At 46.5% G+C, this 25324-nt stretch overlaps 1 protein-coding gene across 1 annotated transcript in view; it reads left to right on the top strand.

Moving 5' to 3' along the window:
* The first annotated feature begins 2077 nt into the window (after nt 1-2077).
* Nucleotides 2078-25324, top strand: part of LOC147014111 (TBC1 domain family member 9-like) — a 98619-nt gene continuing 75372 nt past the window's right edge. The window contains exons 1-4 of the mRNA XM_085851796.1: nt 2078-2487; nt 9213-9320; nt 13597-13715; nt 17669-17894. Of these exons, the coding sequence (XP_085707922.1) occupies nt 2370-2487; nt 9213-9320; nt 13597-13715; nt 17669-17894 (571 nt within the window). The 5' untranslated portion in view covers nt 2078-2369. The remainder of the gene's footprint in view (nt 2488-9212; nt 9321-13596; nt 13716-17668; nt 17895-25324) is intronic.

Here is a 25324-nt window from a genome sequence, read left to right as displayed (position 1 = left end):
GCACCTTTTGCAGCAATGACTGTTACGAGTCATTTTGGGGAGGTTTCTTTCTACGAGCTTTGCACAGTGAGATGGTGAAATCTTTGCCCATTCTTCACATGCTCTAGTTCCGCCAATTTGATGGGGATCGTCGATGAACTGAAATCTTCAAGTCTCACCATCAATGTTCAATTGGGTTCAAGTCAGGACTTTGAATGGGCCACTCAAGAACATTTAATTTCTTCTTTTTCAGCCACTCCAGTGTGGCTTGAGCTTTGTGTTTCAGATCATTGGCCTGCTGAAATGTCAATCTCTTACCCAGTTTCACATTCATGGCTGACTCGAGCAGGTTTTCCTCAAGGATTATCCTGTACCCTTCTATCCTGACAAGCTTGCCAGTCCCTGCTGATGAAAAGCAGCCCCATAAACATGATGCTGCCACCACCATGCTTGACAGGAAAGATGGTGTTAACAAGGTGATGTGCAGTATTAGGCTTGCGCAAGATGTAACGCATTGAATTCATACCAAAAAGTTCAATTTTTTATCTTGTCTGTCTACAAAACCTTTTTTCATGTGCCTGCAGTATCATTAAGATGCTTTTATTTTGCAAACTCCAAACGAGCTTTTAGATGTGTCTTTTTCAGTAATGGCTTCTTTCTTGCCACCTTGTCAAAAGAGGCCATCTTTGTGAAGGGAATGGGATATTGTTTACTGATGAAAATTGACCCTCATCTCAGATGTAGAGCCTTGCAGATCTTTCAAAGTCGTTGGATTTCCAGTGACATCCAGAACTAGTTTCCTACTTGCCGGACTGCTGAGTTTGGATGGGCGACCTGATCTGGGTAGAGCCTGCTTTGCCTGACTGCTGAGTTTGGATGGGCGACCTGATCTGGGTAAAGCCTGCTTGCCCGACTGCTGAGTTTGGATGGGTGACCTGATCTGGGTAAAGCCTGCTTGCCCGACCGCTGAGTTTGGATGGGCGACCTTATCTGGGTAGAGCCTGCTTGCCCGACCGCTGAGTTTGGATGGGCGACCTTATCTGGGTAGAGCCTGCTTGCCCGACCGCTGATTTTGGATGGGCGACATGATCTGGGTAGAACACCACTGTGCAGAAAAAGTTCTTCAACAAAATGGAGAGTGACAGGATGTTCGTGAGGATGTTCGTGAGGCAAGGGTCTTGCACTCACACGAGTAAATGCACAGAATTGTCTCTGGAAAGGTCGTGGTGGTAGAAACGGGGGATAGATTTAAATTTGAGTTGGATAACTACCCCGGGTAGGGATGGATGATTGAATACCTCAACCGTCAACAAGTCTCTTGAAAGGGTCTCGTCAAAAGGTCAATGAATGACAATGTACGACGTGTTTGTTTATTCGTCATCCTAAATTGATAATCTGTGAGATTGAATTAATGGGGCCGTGTCCATGTAGCGAAGGCCGCAGGCTTCATGAGCCAAATGGCATCCTCCCGCATCCAAGCTCAACCTGAGGACCAAAGTGGTCCTTTGTTTTCATTAATGTTGGGACTTGGGAGAGGGGGGGGGGAGGTTAATCACGATGTTACAATTCGTCCCACAAATCCAAAACGAATTAATTTTTCTTATTATAGTCAAAATAAATCTTATCCGTATTGAAGACACGAAAAATACTCCAATATTCAAAAGAGCCGTGTGAAACCACGTGAGTGACCAATCAAGAGCCGCATTCATCCATCAGTTCGCAGTGAGACGAAAATTCCGTTCAGCAGTCGAACCAGTATTTACTCTTTTTTTTTTTTCCTCTTACTTATTCAATATCTCAGTCTTACTTATCTCAGTCAAAGCGACTTATTCAATAGTGTTTCGGAAATCATTCTTCAACATGTGGTAGTTTTATGCGTTTATGGTAGTTGTTCAACATCAATGCGTTTCAAAATGATTTGGTTCTTCTTCTTCTTTTTTATTCACTGGCTCATATTCCATTAGGTGTAGTTAGCAGAGGCATTGCGGATCTCGAGTTATAAAAGGGTTTTCGAAAAATGAAGCGTTTTTAAATTAGCGAGGATATTTAACATATTTTATTTCTTTTACCAGCTAATTTTACCAAGGAAACATAAAAAAAAAATCTCTGTGGACCGGAAGTTCCTTGGTTTCGTCTCTCCAGCGGACGCGTTTTGTTTTCACGGCGTCGATCGTTGTTCTTTTTTTCTCTCAAGGAGGCGGGAGATTTGGAATAAAGGAAGGTTTAAGATGTTATAGTGAGGATATGGCAAAGTGAAATTCAGGATTTAACTGTGGAGTGTTGTTTGCCGATATATTTATTTTCTTTTTGAGTGGCCTCTCAAGGAAAAGAAAAAAAGAAGAAATACACGACAAACCGGCTCTCTTTTGCGTAACTGTGAATGCCTCAGTATGTGGATCAAGCCAGAAGAAGTTGCTCCTGGAACTGCCTTGTGGGTAACGGAGGACACCAACGAATTCTTTCGACTGCAACGACGGAGAGGCTACGGTGAAGGCAAAGGGCTGGCAGGTGAGTGTTTTCAAAGGAATTGTGAATGGACACCACACCACACCAGGACACCACACCAGGACACCACACCAGGACACGACACCAGGACACCACACCAGGACACCACACCAGGACACCACACCAGGACACGACACCAGGACACGACACCAGGACACGACACCAGGACACCACACCAGGACACCACACCAGGACACCACACCAGGACACCACACCAGGACACCACACCAGGACACCACACCAGGACACGACACCAGGACACGACACCAGGACACGACACCAGGACACGACACCAGGACACGACACCAGGACACGACACCAGGACACGACACCAGGACACGACACCAGGACACGACACCAGGACACGACACCAGGACACGACACCAGGACACGACACCAGGACACGACACCAGGACACGACACCAGGACACGACACCAGGACACGACACCAGGACACGACACCAGGACACGACACCAGGACACGACACCAGGACACGACACCAGGACACGACACCAGGACACGACACCAGGACACGACACCAGGACACGACACCAGGACACGACACCAGGACACGACACCAGGACACGACACCAGGACACGACACCAGGACACGACACCAGGACACGACACCAGGACACGACACCAGGACACGACACCAGGACACGACACCACGACACGACACCACGACACGACACGACACCACGACACGACACGACACCACGACACGACACCACGACACGACACCACGACACGACACCACGACACGACACCACGACACGACACCACGACACGACACGACACCACGACACGACACCACGACACGACACGACACCACGACACGACACCACGACACGACACGACACCACGACACGACACCACGACACGACACCACGACACGACACGACACCACGACACGACACGACACCACGACACGACACCACGACACGACACGACACCACGACACGACACGACACCACGACACGACACGACACCACGACACGACACGACACCACGACACGACACCACGACACGACACCAGGACACGACACCAGGACACGACACCAGGACCACGACACCAGGACCACGACACCAGGACACGACACCAGGACACGACACCAGGACACGACACCAGGACCACGACACCAGGACCACGACACCAGGACCACGACACCAGGACCACGACACCAGGACCACGACACCACGACCACGACACCACGACACGACCACGACACCACGACACGACCACGACACCACGACACGACACCACGACACGACACCACGACACGACACCACGACACGACACCACGACACGACACGACACCACGACACGACACCACGACACGACACGACACCACGACACGACACCACGACACGACACGACACCACGACACGACACCACGACACGACACCACGACACGACACCACGACACGACACCACGACACGACACCACGACACGACACCACGCCACGACACCACGACACGACACCACGACACGACACCACGACACGACACCACGACACGACACCACGACATGACACCACGACATGACACCACGACATGACACCACGACATGACACCACGACATGACACCACGACATGACACCACGACATGACACCACGACATGACACCACGACATGACACCACGACATGACACCACGACATGACACCACGACATGACACCACGACATGACACCACGACATGACACCACGACATGACACCACGACATGACACCACGACATGACACCACGACATGACACCACGACATGACACCACGACATGACACCACGACATGACACCACGACATGACACCACGACATGACACCACGACATGACACCACGACATGACACCACGACATGACACCACGACATGACACCACGACATGACACCACGACATGACACCACGACATGACACCACGACATGACACCACGACATGACACCACGACATGACACCACGACATGACACCACGACATGACACCACGACATGACACCACGACATGACACCACGACATGACACCACGACATGACACCACGACATGACACCACGACATGACACCACGACATGACACCACGACATGACACCACACCAGGACACCATATGGAGATGGCAGTGGTAATTTGCTGGAAAATTCTTTTGCGTGCTTCGTTGACGGTTTACTCATTTGTGTGAATGGTTCGTGAGCATTCAGTTGGTCCCAGTGATCCGTTCCAGCAGTAGATTACAGAATTTATTTATTTTTCAACATGATCTATGGCTCGAAGTGGAGGAAAAACACACACGCGCACACACACACACGCACGCAGAAGCGCACACACACGCACACGCACGCAGACGCACGCAGACGCACGCAGACGCACGCACACGCACACTCACACACTCACACACTCACACACTCACACACTCACACACTCACACACTCACACACAGACACGTGGTCCTGGTTTCCCGACGTCCAGCATGAAGCCACGTGACTTAGAATGTTAGGAAGCCTAATTGATGGGGCATCACGTTGCACGCTGGAAGGACTTTGTACTTGCGAAGCAGAAACAGAGCTTTTTTTTTCTAAAAAAAAAAAAATATTCCAAGGAAACAATCATTTGTTTAATTCAGTAATTACTGCATTTGTATTGTAATGCCAAACTAATCAGAATTGTGCGTGCAAGCCGTGTGACGAACGGGAGTGAGCCGGATGGAGCAATAATTAAAATGTAAACCATTTATTCACACTAGATGAAGGATTGAGCTCAAAATAAATAAACTCCAGAGACAATGTGCCTATTCTAATTACCTTCTCTAAGACTTTCACCTATTCTCATCTATCCAGGATCTTGGAAATCTCATCTCAAAATCTTGGAAATCTGCTAACATCACTGCCCTGCATAAAAAAGGTGCAAAAACAGATCCCTATAACTACAGACCAATCAGCCTTCTCCCAATCATCAGCAAGGTGATGGAATCCATCATCGCTTCAGACATGAAATCCTTCCTCTTCTCCAATGGCTTGATTTCCAATCATCAATTTGGTTTCAGACAAGGTCACTCTACCCTGGATATGCTGCTTGTGCTCTCCCAACAATGGATGGAGGTCCTCAATGCCAGACAGGAAATCCGAGCCGTATCCCTGGACATATCACGTGCTTTTGACACAGTCTGGCACCCTGCCCTACTCACCAAACTCTCTTCCCATGGTATTCAAGGCCATCTCCACTCATGGCTCGCAGACTTCCTCTCCTGTCGCAGTCAACGTGTGGCCCTCAATGGAGTTCTTTCATCCCCTCTTCCTTTACAGGCTGGAGTTCCGCAAGGTAGCGTTCTGGGCCCTGTTCTTTTTCTGGTTTTCATCAATGATCTCTCGGACTCTCTGGAAAATCCTCTTTTTCTCTTTGCCGACGACTCCACCCTCTGCCGTACCATCTGTCATCCCTCAGACCGGCAAGCAGCAGCTTCTTCGCTCACTGCAGATCTGGATAAAATCACAAACTGGTCCAACACGTGGAACATGTCTTTCAATCCAGACAAATCTCACACTCTCACTATGTCTCTTCGAAAGGACCGTTTACAAAACCCCCCCATCCACTTTCTCAACAATCCTCTGGAAGAAGTCTTTTCTTTCAAGCTTCTAGGTCTCACTATCTGCCATGACCTTTCCTGGGAAAGTCACATTTCCAACCTTGCCTCAAAAGCCAGTCGCCGACTGGGAATCCTCCGTCATGCAAAGTCCTTCCTCGGCCCTCTTGAGCTCCTGACCACTTACAAAGCTTTTGTCCGTAGCCTGATGGAGTACTGCTCTCCCCTCTGGGCTGGTGCTCCTGCCTCCCACCTTTCTCGACTTCACGCTGTCGAAACCAGGGCATTTAAGATCATCGGCATCTCCCGCAATGAAGCTGAGTCTTTGGGCCTCTCACTCAATCACCGCAGGTTGGTCGGTGGTCTTTCTGTCTTCTACCGACTCCTCTCCAGCCTTGCCCCCCCTGCTCTCTCTGCGATTTGTCCCCACCACATTTCCACAGGGCGCTCAAGGTCCGCCAACAACCCCCTTCTGGTAAAACTACCAAAATCACGAATCACTGCTCATCTTCACTCTTTCATTCCTCTTTTTCCCGCCTTTGGAATAAACTTCCTCACTCTATTCTTTCCCATTCTTCCCTCCAGGCTTTCAAAACAGCTGTTCACCACCACCTCTTATCTTCCCCCATCCAAATCCTCGATCTTTTCTACCCCCGATAATCCACCCAAGCCCACTTCCTTCATTTCTCCTGCTTTCCTTCCTGAAAGTCCCTGAAATGTCCATCTTCTCTTCGCCATGTTCCCCGTCCCATCCCCATCCCTCTCCCTTCCACAGTTCACCTAATGTGTCTGTTCCCCACTGTTTTGTCCCTTCCACTCCCGCCCCTCTTGTCTCATGCCTCCTTGCTGTGAGTTGTGTGTTAGCTCTCATACGAGCCTCGACCAAGGTATACAAAAAAAAAAAAAAATCTATTGTTCCAGCAGTGTGTGTGTGTGTGTGTGTGTGTGTGTGTGTGTGTGTGTGTGTGTGTGTGTGTGTGTGTGTGTGTGTGTGTGTGTGTGTGTGTGTGTGTGTGTGTGTGTGTGCGCGCGTGTGTGTGTGTGTGTGTGTGTGTGTGTGTGCGCGTGTGCGTGTGCGTGTGCGTGTGCGTGTGCGTGTGCGTGTGCGTGTGCGTGTGCGTGTGCGTGACCGCGACCGCTGTTTCTCGACAACCAATGGTCCGATCTAATTGAAACTTGCCAGGTATATTGCTGGGGACCTGAGGATGTGCCTTTTCAAGGTTTGATATTAATCGGACAAGTGGTTCCCAAGTTATGGCTATTTATTTACCAACCAATGAAATGACACGGTGCGATGACATCATATTGACGTCACAATTCTTCTTCATTTGATATGACGTCACAATTGACGCTGGGGGCCTGAGTATGTGCCTTTTCAAGGTTTGATATCGTTCTTCATCCATTTCAGCTGTTCCCCAAGTGTTTCCCAAGTTATGGCCATTTATTTACCAAACCAATGACAGAACACGGTGCTATGACGTCACAATTGTCGTCACGTTATTATTATTTTTTATTGAAAGTTTTTTTTTTAGCACGTACGGCCACGCACGCACATACGGGCACGTGAGAGCGAAGGAACGGTCTGTGTGTTTGTTTCTGGCACGCGGTTTGAAAGTATTTTTTTTTTTGCATGTACGGGCACGCACCTACGGGCATGCACGAGTTACTATAATGTGGTGTACCTCCCTAGTCATCACCATACCCAAAACTTTGTTCCACTCGAGCACACAGCCAAAACTAGAAGGGCACTCGGTGGAGCGCATACCTCCGCCACGCAATGCCTGATCCATGAGAACATATCGGGCCCATTACATTTTTGAGATATCCTGCTATGCATCGTTTTTGACCCTATCTCCCAATGGTGAAGAATCACAAAGAATTAAATCATTCCAGTAGTCAGATCCGATTTCGGATCTTCACCAAAATCTAATCAATTCGTTCTTGTCACACACCCAACCTTCACAAAATTACATCTGTATTTGTCCACAACTTTTTGAGATATCCTGCACACAAACAAACAGACAGAGAGGGGTGAAAACATAACCTCCGTCCACCTTTGGTGGTGGAGGTAACAAACAAGTGCGTCCACCAACTGTCCTTCCATAGCAAGACCCCTTGGCTAGATTGTCTCCACTGATGTTTGTGCTGTATCTTGTCCCAGGTTGTCTCTGAGTTAGGCTGCTTTGAGCCACGTGATGTCATATCCACATGGGAGTGAAGCCCAGTCGGGGTGGGGAGTGGGGGGGAGGGGGGCTTTCTTCACGATCGACCCTGACCATCACTATTTACAGACATACAGATCCATAGAACTAAACATGCATCTATTGAATGAAATCACGAACTATAATAAATTACTCCCATGATCCCTCGAGTCATTTTTCGTGAAAATGTTTTCCTATATTGCGCTTTTGCGAAGGATTGCCTCGTAGCGCTTTTGCAAAGAATTAGCAAAATGGGCATAACACCAGTTTTTCTGACTGAACCATCTGAACCATCTGAAAGGCATAAGCGTAGCATGGAGGGGTGCACCTTCCTCTTGGTGCAGTTTGGATGGGGCTGTATAATTGACTGTTGTGAAGGTAATTGTAACAATCAAATCGGTAACTGAAATTATCATAAACCTCTGTGTAAAAAGGCATTCCTGCTCGCTGGGGAAACCAAAAAGGATGATTGGGAATGTTTCCTTTCTGGGGGCGTGGGAGAGACATTTCTGTCCAAAGTTTTAATTGCAGAACTTTACCAAACTTGATGAGTAGTGTCAGGTCCGGGTCCCATTTTATTGCTCCAGCCAGGCCTTGGCGCAAGTGTTTGTCTTCTGGTCACAAAGCACTTTATTTAGGGCTTTAAGCTGTTGTCTTGTTCAGTGCACCAAGAAAATATAGTCTGCCTTGTATTTATTTATTTATTTATTTATTTATTTATTTATTCTCTTGTGAGTTGTGTTGTTAAAAAAAAAAAAGAAGAAGTCTTTTTCAAAACTTGCACAAGGAGTCTCAGGCTTACACGAACTAGTAGCTCTCAAACTGCAATAGATTTTCACAGAGATGCAGGTACCAAGGTGCAATCAAAAAGTGCAAGTGGTATTTGAGAGTTGTACATGTGGAGAGTAGTTTAGTAATTTGCATATTTTATTATTTTTAAAAATCCTTGTAACAGGTCTTCTTGTGGGAACTTTGGATGCTGTGTTGGACTCTGGAGCAAGGTCAAGCCCCTACAGGATAGTGCATGAGGCATGGATGCAGAGCTACTGGGCCATTGCCACAGGTTTGCACAGTTAATTGAAGTTCACTTTTTTTTCACGTTATTTTTTTTTTGGTCTTTTGCAACGGTTCTGTGGAAAACCTACTGTGTATGGCCCTCAAAGGCAGGACAACATCTCATTGTGTTCAAAGGTTGAAAAATTGAACCCATGCTGCTGCGAACACGTTTGAGTTTTGATGTTGTATCATTTTATTTTCACCTTCTGTTTTTTCATTTCTGAGGAATCTAATTGGGTTATTGAATTTGAAGGACAGTCTAATGGAACAGACATTTCCAGGGGAGATAAATCTCGGCTGTACTAAAAAATGCCTTCTTTGCTGACCCGAGTGAGCGAGCCTGTGAAATTGGTAGATGTGTGTTGAATTTGCAGTACATGAGGACAATGTTGCGAAATGACAGAAATTATCTTGTCCATTTCACTTACCCTCGCAGCATGCGAGTAAGATAAAGCAGTTGATTATGAATAAAGAAAAAATGTTGAAAGCGGTTCCTTTAATTTCACATCGAAGCGTTCTCATTGTGCCTGTGGATCATTTGATTTACAAGGGATGATCAAGAAGTCCTTGTCATGATTTGAAACGTCAATGACATGAACTATTTTTTTTATCTTGCCAAAACGAAGTTTTTGCAAGATATGTTAGTCAGCTTGTATGTTTTTTTTTATTTTTTTTATTTTTTGTTTGTCTGTAATCACGTATAAAAAATTCTGCAGAGCACAGTTATCATTGGAAATTTTTGTAACTTCGCATATCAGAGGCCTATAGAGGTCCCTTTCATTGCACAAAATTTTGAAGGTCAAGTTCAAGGTCACTTTGTCGCAAATCAGGGGAGTCGACGAAACCCTTATTTTTTGAGTAATTTTGATCGGATCGTCTTCAAACTTCATGGGAATATAGTTCATGGTCTGGCGCTCAGCTGATTAATTTTTGGTGGCGATTGGCCTTGACCTTCATGGTTAGCGCCTAAGGTCAAACATATTTGACCCCAAGGTCAAATTTTCAAGTTTTAGGAACCATATCGTGTAGTACCTCAAATTGAACACCTCGATGAGTGCTTTCTAGATATGTCAATCTTGAGACATTATGACGTCATTTGGTGACGTTATGAGGCAAACGCATATTTTTCATGGTTACTCTGTGGAACGATTCTCATCGGAATCTCTCGTAGGCAGATATTTCTCAAGGAGTCGCTCCTGGTGGATAACAGCTCTGTTCACCTCAGTGTGACCTTAAAGAAGTCACACGTGGTCACCTTTTGGCAAGATACGGGTCACCCTGCGGGTGACTGTTTTTTTATTTATTTATTTTTCTTCTGCAATTGGATTCACTTTCAACTGAAAATTTATATAAGGCTGGAAGGCCCTGAAATGCATTATCAGCCCGGTTGTACATGTTTAGTTTATTCATGAGATGCAGCCCACAAGTGAAATGTTTAATTTCTTCTTTCTCATAAACATGCGTCTATCGTCCAGTGGTTCCCACTTTTTTTTTGTCCACGGCCCAAAATTTGAAATCACAGTCGACCCAAATGGTACCAGCACATACTTGGTACCACGATAAAAATTGTCAGAGAAAACTTTTTCGACGTGAACCCCCCCCCCCCACTTCCAAAACTGGGATTTTGAGAGTTTTTTTTCTTTCTCAAGTTTGGGGTTTGGGAACCCCTGGTCGATACCATCAGGTTGCATCATATCTGTGTATGTTTGTGGCCATGCCACTGTTCCTCTTGTAGATAATAGCAGGAATTTGGTGTTTTTCCCCTGGACACATGGTGCCCTACTATTTGTATGTACGCTAAGGGGTCAAATTTGTGCACCTATGGTCTCCCATGGCACGTTGTGGTCGACGGTTCCTTCTATGGTTTCATCGGTTTCACGGTGACTTCCTTCTTTGCCATTGATTATTGTTAATTTCTTCTGACATGTTTTTTTTTTAAATTAAAGGCAAAACGTGTGCCTGTTACTGAAGGCTGCTATCTTTGCAATGCAAAGTTTTGTCCATTTGTTGTTCCAGTTTCTCACGTTCTGTACTTTTTCTTGTGGTGGTCTTGGAAAGGGGAGTGACATGGGCTTATGTTTCCTTTTTTAGAGGGGGTGGGGAGTTTGGGGACATGATAATTGCTTGAGGTAGAGAAGAAGAGCAAACGGTGAAGCTTTTGGAGCACTGCATTACCCAAGGTCAAAAGGGCAAGAGCAGACATTAAAGCTTGCGTATGACCATAAAGCAGGTATTTTGATTGAGAACTTTTTTTTTTTTTTAAATAAACAAGAATATAAAACTCTGAAATTTAAAAATTAGACAGGAAGAGGAGGAGGAGGATTCTTTACAAGATTTCCACAATGTGGAAGTGACTTCCATAACTTTCATTCTTACTCTGAGTCAGAATGAAAGTCGTGGATGAATATGATAAGGTGAAATGGTGCTTGGCAAATTGCCGAAGAACAGTCTCGGCAAAAGTCAAGTGCAGATATTTCTGACATGAAAGGCTGACGGTTTTTTGCCGATTATGAATACGATGGACCAGGCAAGAGAAAACGGAAACTACCCAAAACTTGTAACGAGGACATGATGACTTGTGCTCAATGTGGTCTTGCAATGCAATGGCCGTGTGGCTTAATGTAACTGGGCCATTATCAAATGAAAAGGCGTTGAAGTAGGCCAGTGATTGTGGCAAAATTGACTTTGGTGTTTACTGGAATTTTGAACTTCTTCAGGAGACATCATGTTGTGTTTGGCACTGTATTGGGTGAGGTCGGTGACGTAGACACTAAAGTTGTTTTGTTTTGGAGTGGAAAAACCGACTTCCTACACTGTAAAAGGACAACCAGGCAAAGAATGTGTTCCGCATTTATGAAGTGGGCATGTTTTTCTGTGCACCTTTAGAGTTTATAGATCATACGTTTTCACGTTGAAGGTGCAGTCTGTTGTTGTGGGAAGATGTTGAAGGAGAGAGTAACTTGTGTTGTGTGCGAATATGCTTGGTGAGAGGGAGAAAATCCTCCTAATCGGCAAATTTGAAAACCCAACGCCATTCAAGAATATGAAGAAAATATTTTTCCCTTTGATTTGTAACCCAAACAATAAGGCTTCGATGGCTGGTACTTTGTTTTGAGCTGACAAACACAGGATGTTCTCTTATTTGACAATGCTCTGTCAAACCTGCAGCTAGACCTGAAGAACTTTGTGTTTCATCAGTTCTTCCCACCCAACAACCCTGGGGCAGACTGCAGCCAATGGATCGGGGGAGTAAACGGTCCCTGAAGCTGACGTACAGCAGACGGCAGTTGCGATCCATGATTGGTGCTATGCAAAAGATGATTGACTTCTCTATGCCAGAGTGTAGGACAAGCACTGCAGATTGACACAGTAATTGTCAGGTGTCTTAAAGATATTGAAAGGACAGCATAGAGAACATGTTGAAAATTGAAAACCTACTCCGTGGGAGTACCTCCTGTGTGGCTGCCCTTCGCAGGGCAGCTCGCCGGATGACGGGATTGGGGCAAAGCCTTCGGGACCCCCACTCTTTGATAGTAAAAACACGGGGTAACCTTCCCGGGTCAGATTGCGGTCGTGTGTGTCGGTGTGGTGCTGAGGTGTCTCTCACCAGATGACAGTCTCCTTGGGTTAACCTGAGGCGGTTCCTTCGGGTGGGTGCCTGGAATGTCCTATCCCTAAGAGAGGATGATCACCTGTCTCTGTTATCATCTAAGCTCAAGCGTTTGAACATCGGTATTGCAGCACTCTGAGGTTCCGAGCCCTGATAGTGGTGAGATCATGGTGGGTGGTAACACAAACGATTGGTCTGGTCGCTCTCCGGATGGATCCGGATGAAATTTTGTGGACAGGTTCAGTGTGTGACAAGGACGAACTGATTATATTTTGGTGAAGATCCGGATCTGGATCCGACTCCTAGAATTTTTAAAGTGATTCTTCACCATTGAGAGATTAGGGCCAAAAACTATATATAGCACGATATCTCAAAAGTTGTGGATGTATTCGGATGAAACTTGTTGGACATGTTGGGTGTGTGACAAAAACGAATTGATTCGATTTTGGTGAAGATCCAAATCTGGCTCTGAATACGAGAATTATTTAATTTTAAAAGTGATTCTTTGCCATTGAGAGAATCGGGCCAAAAACGATATCGTACTGTATAGCGTGATATTTCAAAAATGTAATGGACCCGATATGTTCTCGTGGTTCAGGCATTACGTGGCGGAGGTATGTGCTCGACCGAGTGCCCAAGTTGACTGCATTTTAATGCCGCTTTACTGCTTCAGGTGGGACCAGGGAGGAAATTGCTGTTCACTGGACATGGCTCGAGCAGAATCTTCTCCATACACTCAGCATCTTTGAGAGCAGTGAAGATCAAACTGAATTTATCACTGGAAAAATAAAGGTACCTTTTGACCTTCATATCTTTTTGGCTATTTTTTGTTTTATTTTATTTTATTTAAATACACACTAATGCTGAAATAATTTGCTTTCAGAATGTTGAAGGACATTATCACTTGTATATTAATATGCTGTGCTCAGAAGTTTGCTGATCCAGTTGATAGTCACAGAAATGTTGAGCATTAGGTATATAAACCATGAAATCCAGAAGAAGAAAAAATCTTGAAACAAATCTTTTGATTCTCCGAAACATTTCAAAAGTGTTGAAGACATCTAGATCATCTGGTAGGATCAGTCTTTGCTACCAATCACTTGGATCCTTGGGGAAATTCCATTCACTGGCATCATGTGATTATATTTGCCTCAAAATTATTGTTTTTAATAAAATGACAGAATCCATTTCAAGCACTCACCAATTTGCATCCAGCATCTCAAATAGGGGGTTCTGTGGACTACTGCTATCCATCCATCCATCCATTGAGATCATACTCTGTGCAGAGCGTTGTTGCTTCCTAAGCAGTCTCCTTCGTTATTGAGAACAATCCTGGACGGGTTGTCACTCCGACACAGAATGCCAGCATGCTGGCACTCATTTTGCCAACCTCAGAAGGGTGACAAGCAGAGTCAACCCCACCTGGTATTAATTCAACAGCTGAGGGGGATTTCAACTTAGGATCCTCGCATACCAAGCCCACCACCCTAACCATTAAGCCAACACCAGGCATTCTACTGCCACCATTTATAATACTGTTTATTTTGATAGGCTTATGTTTTTATTTCAGCGCATGCGCTGTATACAATTGCACCGAGTTTGAAATGTCCCCGGTGTCTACCACGTCTCTGGTGTCCCGATGTCCCCCCCCCTCCCCCACGTGCCTGTGACAGCCAATGACGGCCGTCCGGTAGATGCAGTGCGTAACCTAGACTGAAATGACGACAATTGATGGAAATACCCGAGTATTTCAATGGAAATTTGTGAAACTAACGTGTTGTATATGTGAAAACCATTGAATTTATTGCTTGACGGAAAAAAAGCAAGAAACTCGCCCCTCTCATGTACGAACGACCGAAAGACGTCATTTCCGCCCACCATTGCATTTCGCGCCGAAAGACGTCGTTTCCGCCCACCATCGTATTTCGCGCTGAAAGACGTCATTTCCGCCCACCATCGCATTTCGCGCCGATTGCCGAACGCTGAAAGCTAAGTTCTTCTTATGCCATCATTCTTTTGCGGCCCCCTGCCACGCTGTATCGAACAATTTCATTCCTTCTATTATCTATCTATAATTCCAGCAGTGTGTGTGTGTGTGTGTGTGTGTGTGTGTGTGTGTGTGTGTGTGTGTGTGTGTGTGTGTGTGTGTGTGTGTGTGTGTGTGTGTGTGTGTGTGTGTGTGTGTGTGTGTGTGTGTGTGTGTGTGTGTGTGACCGCTGTTTCTCGACAACCGCTGGTCCGATCTAATTGAAACTTGCCAGGTATATTGCTGGGGCCCTGAGGATGTGCTATTAATTAATATTAATCGGACAAGTGCTTCCCAAGTTATGGCCATTTATTTACCAAACCAATGACAAGACACGTTGTTGCGTGGGCGTGGCGGAAGGGAAGCTCAGCTGCGTTCCCCATTACGGGTTACAACGTATGGACTTCCGGAGAGTGATTACTTCGTGTATTCTAATAATTTCTCGATTTCTTATGCGCATTTATAGATAAACACAATGCCGCAGGTTATGATCGTTTTCATAAGGCAAGTTATAATCGTTTTCATACGAGACGGTGCATAAATTTCGGTAACATCAGAGTGCTGGTATGCTCCGAACCAGGAAGTAATTTTTTCCTCTCTTCTCTTCTCTTTTTGTTTTTCCCTGCGATGACATTGCGAAAAGGCAAAATACGTTGGCGCTAATTGAATAATTGGCCATTAAAACCTAAATTGCGAATCATCGTAACTGTGATATGCGAACTTACGCGCCACGCACGTACGGGCACGCGAGAGCGAAGAAACGGCCTGTGTGGTTGTTGTTTGTTGCTCGTGGTTGTAATATTTATTTATTATTATTATTATTATTATTTTTTTTTTTTTACGGGCACGTACTAGTATATATAAAGGTGCTTATCACAATAATAACAAGATTTTTACATTTCATATATTAAGTATGCTTTTAAATTGTTTTTCAACTGAAAAAGCATAAATTGCATATTTTAACATTAGTGTACTCATTTGCTTCACTACACGTGCTGTATTGAAGGATTTCACTTGTTTTATTTTATATTGGAGCTATTTTTTCTATGATATAGCATATTTGGCTAATAAGACCTGTGTCCATTTACTTGTGAGTGTGTCCTCGATCATCCCTGCCAGTGAGTGGACTTTGAACCTTATGGGATTACCTCATGTGAACATGGCAAGCTTGGTGTGTGTATTTATTTAATGGAGTCTGCAATTGGAAACTTACGATTAATCATGCTTGAAAGGAGAGGGTTAGGGTGTGTGTGTGTGTGTGTGTGTGTGTGTGTGTGTGTGTGTGTGTGTGTGTGTGTGTGTGTGTGTGTGTGTGTGTGTGTGTGTGTGTGTGTGTGTGTGTGTGTGTGTGTGTGTGTGTGTGTGAGATGTCCACTGCCACCGCTCATTTGTACTACCAGGAAGTGGTAGGAACCCAACACACCTCCATCCATGGATATTTCCGTGATCCGTTTTGTGTTTAGGAACAGAACGATCGTGGTTTGTTAACCATATTGAAATTGCCACAATTTTGTCGAAATGCTGAATATTATGTTCAAAAGACTATTTGAAACACAGATTTCATGCGAGCAGCGGTTAAAAGTGCCCGGTGAGCAGAACCGAGTCACTGAAAACACTCACAGCGCTTGTGCAAAAGGCCTCGTTTAGCATTCCTCCATACATTTCGAAAGTCACGTGTTAAACAAATACCATGAAAGGGGGAAGTAAAATGGTAAAAATGATGATCATGGCCTCTGTGAGATGGAGATCCTGTGTGCCTGTGTGCTTGTTTAATTGTGCTTGTGTGTGTGTGCGGCCTTGTTTGTTCCAGATCCAGATGCGATTTTTTTTTTTTTTAAACTTCAAAAGTGATTCTTCACAATTGTAAGATGGGGCCAAAACGATATGTAGCCTGATGTTTCAAATAGTTGTGGACGAGTTTGAACAAAAGTTGGTGGGTGGGTTGGTTCGGTGGTGAGAACAAGCTTATTCGATTTTGGTTCAGGTCTGAATCCAGAACTGGCCTATCAGTGGAATCCAAAACGTCAACTGTTCAGCCTGTCGGAGGTATGCGCTCTACCGAATGCCGTTCTAGTTACCTCTGCCACCAAAGGTGGACGGAGGTTATGTTTTCACCTCTGTGTCTGTCTGAACAGGATATCTCAAAACGTTGTGGACGGATTTGGATGACATTTGGTGAACAGGTTGGTGGTGTAACAAGGACGAAATGATTAGATTTTGTTGAAGATCTGGATCCCGGCATGGGAATTTTAAAACCGATTCTTCACCATTGAGAAATGGGGCCAAAAACGATATATGGCACGGTCTCAAAAAGTTGTGAATGGATTATGACAAAACTTGGGGAATGAGTTGGTTAGATGACAAGAACAAGCCAATTGGATTTTGGTTCTGGTCAGCAGATCTGACTTATCAGTGCGAAACAAAACGTGAACTGTTCATCCTGGCAGAGGTATGTGCTGTACCGAGTGCCGTTCTTGTTTGTTTGTTTGCCTGATGGGGCGTGTTTGTTTGTTTCATTGTTTCATTTTCTTGTGTGTGTCCGTCTGTCTGTGTTTGTTTTATTTACGGGGTTGTTTTTTCATGCCTGTTCATTGTGATACCCTGAAGCGACTACATGATATGGCCAATTTCGTGGCAGAAAGAGTATCTGAAAAATTGATGCATGATGTTTTATTTCCTTTTCTTTTCGGTGTTGTTGAAATGCCTTGTTTTGTGTTAGGGAATCATTGCAGAAGAACAGCATGGGATGAAAGGAGAGGGAAGTTCGGGAGAACAGTTCCGGGAAGCAACCATGCGATTCTGCCACCTATTTGCCATGCCCCAGGCTGAGCACCTAGTTACATTTGTTTCTTGCTCTTACTGGAAGGGCCGTGTACCACGCCATGGGTGGCTTTACCTCAGCCTTAACCATGCCTGCTTCCACTCCTTCCTGCTTGGTAAAGAAGGTGTGTTTACTGTCCTTTATCACTATAATGTTTTACTTTTGAGCCGTTGTAATCAGGAAACTTTTTTTTTTTTAATGATAAAATGTCATTTAACCGATGAAAGACATTTGATTCGAACCAAATGTTTGGTAAAGACATATTAAGATATACCATTATACTTCATGATGGATGGACAAATCACCACAACACAGGATGTTCACAAAAGTGATGAAATATAATTAATCCATTGCTTGAAATGACCAAAATTTTGCCTTGTCTTCTCTCATACCTCTTCCTCTTTCTCCCTTTACCCATATCTCCTTCCAACCCAATTTCTTACATACATCCAAACTCTTCCCACCCTCCTGTGTCCTGTTGAAAAATTTTTTATAACGCTTTCTTCCCCTCTTCTCTCGCTTTGGTCGGTTTTGATTCAAATATATTTAATAGATCCAAATATCGGGTCAGGTATGGGAGCATGCGCCGGAGCAGTGCGTCGCTGCATCCACTTTCTGCCGGTACTCCAGGGGCCTCCGTCTGGCCATTCACCAAGCAGGTGCCTGGCACATCCCCATCTCCTTGAGATGCCGATCGACATGCTGCATCCACGAGGCACATGGTCGGCCCATTGGCCTCCTCCACTCATGAGGCTCCCTCACTGAGAGAATCTGGTGAGCAGGATCAGCGTCAGGAAAACAAGCGACATGTCCGTACAGCCACAACTGACTCTCACGGACTATGCAGGGAACAAATTTCATTTGAGTCTCTCAGCAACTGCTCGTTGGACACATAGTCCAACCAGCAACAGCAATGGATTCTTCGAAGAGACCTGGTACCAAAGGAATTAAGTCTCCGTCTCAGATTCCTGGTCAGAGTCCCAGTCTCACATCCGTAGAGCAAGACTGGAAGTACCAAGGACCTGAAGACTCAGACTTTAGTCCTGCACAGGTACTGACAGCGCCACACCCCATGATCCAGTGAATCCATGATTGCCCAGGTCCGACCAAGACATCAATTGACCTCTGGCTCACAGCCAGCGAAGACATGAATGTCACTGCCAAGGTAACTGAATCTCTCCATGACCTCAACATCCTCATTACAAACGGGTACAGACAAGATAGCAGCATCCAAGATGTCATTGAAAGCCTGGATCTTAGTTTTGACCCAGGAAACCCGTAATCCCAGCAGCTCTGGCTCCGACTCCTCATTCAGAGCCAAGAGGGCCCCCAAAAGGATATCCAGAGTTGCCGCAAAGATGACTGCATTGTCTGCAAAATCAAGGTCGAGATATTGACATTTCCAAACGAGGCACCGCAGCTTGATCTCTTTGACATCTTCCCCATAATCCAGTCCATACAAGTGCTGAAAAGTGTGGAGGCCAGTACACATCCCTGACGAACTCCAGTCACAACTGGAAATAAGTCCGAGATGGTATCACCACATCTCACAGCACTCTCAGTACCAGAGTATAGTTCAAACATCAGATTGATCAGTTTTGGTGACACCCCACGAAGACCAATAATCCTCCAAAGGGCATCCCAATTCCCCAAATCAAACGCTTTACAGAGCTCAACATAGGCTGCAAGGAACCCCTGCCGAAACTCTCGTCTGCGTTTGGTGAGGACCCCAAGAGCAAGGATACGGTCAATTGTTGATCTCTTTGGTGTAAAGCCTGACTGCTCTGGGCGCTGGTGTTCAAGCAGATGGTGGCGAACCCTATCAAGAATTATCTGAGCAATGACATTGCCCGGCACTGAGAGCAGCGCCACCCCTCGGTAGTTATTGCAGTCTTGGTGATCACCCTTCCCTTTCCAGAGTGGGACAACAAGACCCCTCTTACAGTTCGTTGGGATGATGCCTGTGTTCCTGGCAAAGTGCAGAACTACATGCAACGCCACGAGTACAGCATTTCCACCAGCCTTGAGAAGTTCAGTGTGGATTTCACAGATTCCCCGAGCTTTATCCCGTTTCAACCAGTTCACCGCAGCCTGTGTTTCCACAAACGAAGGTGGATCACAGTTGATCGGTGGGTCAGCAATTGGGATAGTAACAACCCGAACATCCAACTCGACAACTGGTGGGTTAGCCTGGTACAGTCTCTCAAAGTAACCGGCCCAGCGGGCCTTCACTTCGGACTCCTCTGTCAAGAGCCCACCACCCTCCGCTCTAACTGCAGTGCACTGAGGGATGGTCTTGGAAGAATGCAATGCACAAAATTCCCCTGTAAGCAGGAAGATAATCACTTGACCACAGGTGATTCTCTGCCCCCTCACATTCCTTGCACATAGTCCTCCTTGTCCTTTCTCAGCGCACGTCGTTTTACACCTCAACTCCCTGAACAGCTCAGCTCTGCCATTAAGCTGGCTGTGTGACTCTGGTCAATGGTATGCAGTGTCCCTTGAGAAACAAAGTTCTTCTTCACCCTTCGGTGAGTTCCAAAACATCCACCAGCAATGTTAAGGATGGTGGTCTTAAAGGCACTCCTGAACTCTTTAGGATTTCCCAAAGCACCCATACCCCCCAAATCACAGAATTGGCATTGAGTTGAATAAATTCTTTAAAATGTATTTGGCCAAGGCTGAGTGAAATGTGGTTGAAGCCATTTATTCCTGATGTGTGAAACACCCTGCAACGGATGCCTCCAGAAAACAGGCTTTTTGGAATGTCGACCGCATTTTTCATCCAATCATCAGGTAACTTTGTTAAAATATTCTCAATGGGTTGGTTCTCCTATTTTGAAAGTTTTGAGTCAATCACTCAAGCGGTTGTGGATCAAATAAATTTTAACAGCGAAGGTGGAAGAAAAAAAAGTGAAGGCCTCAGCCGACATTCTACAACATGGTCCTGGTCCAGGATGGTTGTGAACACTTTTAAAAATAGAATTGTAAAATTTCAAAATTTAGGGATTCAAACACTCATAATAACTTCCCAACCCTGTACCAACTGCAGCTTATGATCAACTGTTCCTTTAGTACACACGTTTTATGTACGTATATGGCCCCAAAATCTGCATTGTTGGCACGAAAGCAAACAGCACACATGAACAAAATGAAATATCAGGTATTCCTCCATTTACGCTCCTTCTATTTACGCTTTTTCAACATAACGCCATTGCCAAAGCACGAAATGCTTTTCTATTTAAGTTCTGTTATTTTTGCATTTAGGTTTTTTGACACGGCATAATTTTACTGTCACACCACAACATCTATGCTGCTCTCCCATGTTGCGCACTCCACCAAATAGGTTCATCACCCATGTGTTGTTCCACATGTCCAGGGCAGCATCAGGTCAACAATACTCCAATCAGCCTCACTCGCACCTTGTCTGTGGTATCAAGTGGTATTGCTTGACCTTTGTTTTTAAGTGTGCACTGCTGTCTGCGCTATCGCTGATGATTTGCCAACAAGCGATGAAACTTATCCGGTAGCTGAGGGGGTGTGTAGCATTGGGATTCTCATGTGTGTACTATGTGTGAACGTCTTTATAGTTGAGGAACTCTGGGAAGGGTTTAAAACAGCAAAAGCGCTAACCTTGTGTCGGCCTTCTTGGGTTGCTTTATGCAGCTTCTTCGGCAAGAGGAGTGTGGGAGAGGTCAATGACATATATGTATATGTATATGTATATGTATATGTATGTATATGTATATATATGTATATGTATGTATATGTATATATGTGTATATATGTATATATGTATATATATATGTATATATGTATATATATATATATATATATATATATATATATATATATATATTATTGCGAATTCATGCTCACTGCCACGTAACTCGAATCGCGGCACGTCGCCCACCGGACGGACAATTCTGTCGTGACCCTCTCGGACTAACGCCGGGAGCTAGTCACGGGTGGGCTTTTCGGCCTCACCACGATCGTGCCAATCGGCCACCCGCGTGGGATAGGGTTGTTCGCCAAACTCGACCTACCTAAGTACCCACGCGGAGGGTAGACCGGGCGATCGCACCTCGCCGCAGGTTGACCCCGGACACGGGCCGCTTAAGCGATCCGTTCCGTACTATCGGGATAACCGAGCGGTGTTATGGTCGGCCTCGACGGTTCCGATTAATTATCGGGCGTATTAAGCCCACTACCAACCCTTTCCGTGAAGCAAGATGGAGATTCAATTAAAGAAAAGACGAAGCGAAACGGGAAAACAGTTCAACATGATGCACATTTATTCCGCGGCACACGGAAAGCACACATATACAATTAAACAGAATGCACATAAAGCAATTGCAACAAAAGAAACACAACATTGCAGATCTACAACCGACTACGCGTCCACACGGCAACACTTACACAGTTTTACTTTACAGATGGCGCCAACAACACATTTCCTCAAAAGCAAAAGAAAAGGCCACCCTCAAAGACAAGGGGGCAGACGGGGCCTGTGGGCCAATATTTGCGCGGGACCTGAAAGAGCGGTCAGGTCCGCGAGACCGGGTGGATCCTACCCGTGTCTTTGTGATGAGTCGCAAATGTGGCGGCGCGGCGGTGCCCCGACTTCGTGCTCCTTCGCGGGTTTCGTTGGCACTGCTTGGAGTGGGGTGGGAACGGGGCTCCCTTTTCGCACTCTCTCAGCACGGGGGAAAAAGGGGGGGGGGGGAATTGTTGATGCTCTGGGGAAAGAGGATAGCTGGCTTGCTTGGGTCCCGTAACGAGCGATTCCACCGCGACCTCGTCGCCGACCGCCGTCTTCCTTGCCTCGGACCCGAGCTCTTCTGTCTCTTCCCCAATTCTCCTCAGCCGACTGCAGCAAACCACCTGTACGCCCTCACCTCCCGACTCCACTCCGCGCTCCAACCCGACTCTGCCCAAAACACTCTCCGCTCTTCTGATGCCGACTCTGCCCAAACCGACTCTGCCGAGACCGACTCGACCCAAACCGACTCTGCCGCTGCCACACTCTGCCGCTGCCACCCTCTGCTCTCCAAAACTGACTACTCAAACTGACTGCCCCAGATTCGCCCCGCGCTCGGCGCTTTATAGGCCGGCAGGAGAACCCATATGCAAATTTCTGGATCAGAACGAGCTCGGGGGTGGAGCCACGCTTTCCCATTGGACGGAGAAAAAGGGGCGTGAGTCTCCCCTGATCCTAGAATTTGCATATCTCGATTCTACACCGACACACCTGGAGGCGGGGCCACACGTGCTGATTGGACGGATCAGAAGTGGGCGTGTAGCATTCCTGATCCGAATTCTCCTCGGAAAGGCCGCATTTTGCACTCGCGGCTCGGCGCGCGTCCCGTACGAGCCCAGGACAGCCTGACGCTCGGTGCTCACAAGTGGTGCGGGAATGGCCGCAGAAGGAGAGAGGTGAAGGTGGTGGAGGGTTTATGGTGGTGGTTTATGGCCATGGTGCCGTTTGGAATGGCGGTGATGCGATGTTTGCGGGAGCGAGTTGTGAAGGTAAAGATCGTGGCTGTTGGCGTTGTTGTTGTGAAGCGGCGTTGTGGTTGGTGGTTGTTGTGTGATGGCGGTTGAGACGTGGTTGGTTCAAAATAAAGATAGAACAGAAAAACGACTATCTCATAGAGTCGCAGCCCGAATGAATCACATTTATTCCCTCTAAACAACGGGTTTGGGGCTAACTACACATGTACTTACAGAGATATCTCACCAACGGGACCTGAATGGTGGGGTGCGAATTTCCACAACTGCAACAATATATATATATATATATATATATATATATATATATATATATATATATATATATATATATATATATATATATATATATATATATATATTGTTACGAATTCACCGGTTCGGACAGCCACGCACGACCGCTTAAGGCCCAACCGCAGTCGTGCGTCCGCCGAAAACCGGAATTCAGTCGTAGCTTCTGGACAACTCCGGAAACCTGCTACGGGTGCCTTAACGCACCATATACTGTCAATATTCTGTCCACGCGGTACAGCGTTAATTGCCGAATCTCGATATACCAAATTATCCACGCAGACAGAAGTACCGAGAATTTATACCTCGACGGAACTCGTACGGAAACGAGCCGCTAAGCGCGCTCGTTCTGTGTGCGATGCCGAGCGGTTTTAATCGCCAAGTTCCGTCGGACCAATTGACCACTTTAATTTGGCTTTAATAGCCGGCTAATTTCCCGAACGCGCCGTGGAAGTCAATGGGAGGAAATGACGCAACGAGCAGATTAACATTCAAGCAATGGGGGAATTTATTATTACAAATGAGCAATCAATGGGGGAAAGGGGACATGACACAAGCAAAGCCTACAGCCGATGTCTAATTGTTATTTTCAGGCACGCACTTAACCAACAATTCTACTTATAAAGACAAGGCGCCACAGAACACTCATACAAAACCCTAGAAAAGAAACGGGCTTGTGAGCCTTTATTCCAACTCGGAGCCTGGATGACTGAAGGCTCACAAGAGGCTGGGCAGGTTACCTGACCGCCCCTTGTGACGGCTGGAAGGTCTTTGGGTCTGTGACCCCTGGTGTCTCTTGCTTGGCCCTTGTGTCGCTACGCGCCAGTCGCTTAGCGGCCAGGCGGCTTGAGCAGCTTGCCGAGCGGCTCGCTCGGTTCTCCTCGGTCGTCTGGCCTCCACTGCGGCCTGGTCGGGCCTGGCCGGCGATGCGCTCTGAGGAGTGAACGGGTCTTTTGCTCTTTTAGAGTTGATGCTCTTAGTGTCCCGTTCACTACCTCAGCATCGCTCCACCGTCTCGGGGCCGTTTGCCTGGACCACGACGCAGCTTGCTTGACTCCACCGCAGCTGGCAGGACCTCTGGCGCGCGCTCCTCTCCGGCTGTTCTCCGACGACCTCCAACTCTCATCTGGCACTCCCTTCTTCTCCTCTCTCCCGGAATGTCCTCGTCTCCAGAGAGCGACGAATATGCTGAGTGCCCGCTTCTCCACACTGCCGCCACCGTCTGCCTCCCCCCCCGCCCCCCGAATGCGTGTTCCATGTGCCTTCCTCTCTCGTGACTGCCCGTCTCCAGAGAGCGATGACTATTCCCCGAACTCGTTCGAGTTCCGCCCTTATATTGGCCCGGGGCGAGCAGCTCTTTGATCTCTCACCCGAGGCCGGGCTCCGCCTACTTTTCACCTCCGACCTCTCACCCCTGGTAAGCCTCGCTGGGAACCCCATGTTCGACGTCATGGGTTGGTTGCCGGGGAAACACTCGTTTTGATCCGTTTATGCAAATCGGCTCGCGTTGTTTGTTCAGGAGATGGTTGGCGTTGTTTGTCGATGGTGAGGAGATGACGGTTGCTGTTTGTTTCGTGTTGTAGGAGATGCTGGGTTTGCGAAGATGGCGTTGTTTGTCGATGGTGAGGAGATGACTGTTGCTGTTTGTTTCGTGTTGTAGGAGATGCTGGGTTGCGAAGATGGTGTTGTTTGTTGATGATGAGGATGAGCGCGGGGGGGGGGGGGGAGAGCGGGAGAGGGGGCCTGCCCCCT

This window comes from Eptatretus burgeri, chromosome 13 (assembly GCF_056783735.1).
Source record: "Eptatretus burgeri isolate ZD-2024b chromosome 13, Ebu_testis_v1, whole genome shotgun sequence".
Classification (NCBI taxonomy): Eukaryota; Metazoa; Chordata; class Myxini; order Myxiniformes; family Myxinidae; genus Eptatretus; species Eptatretus burgeri.
The sequence above is the reverse complement of the archived record's forward strand: the minus strand, read 5'-3'. Positions and strand labels throughout refer to the sequence as shown.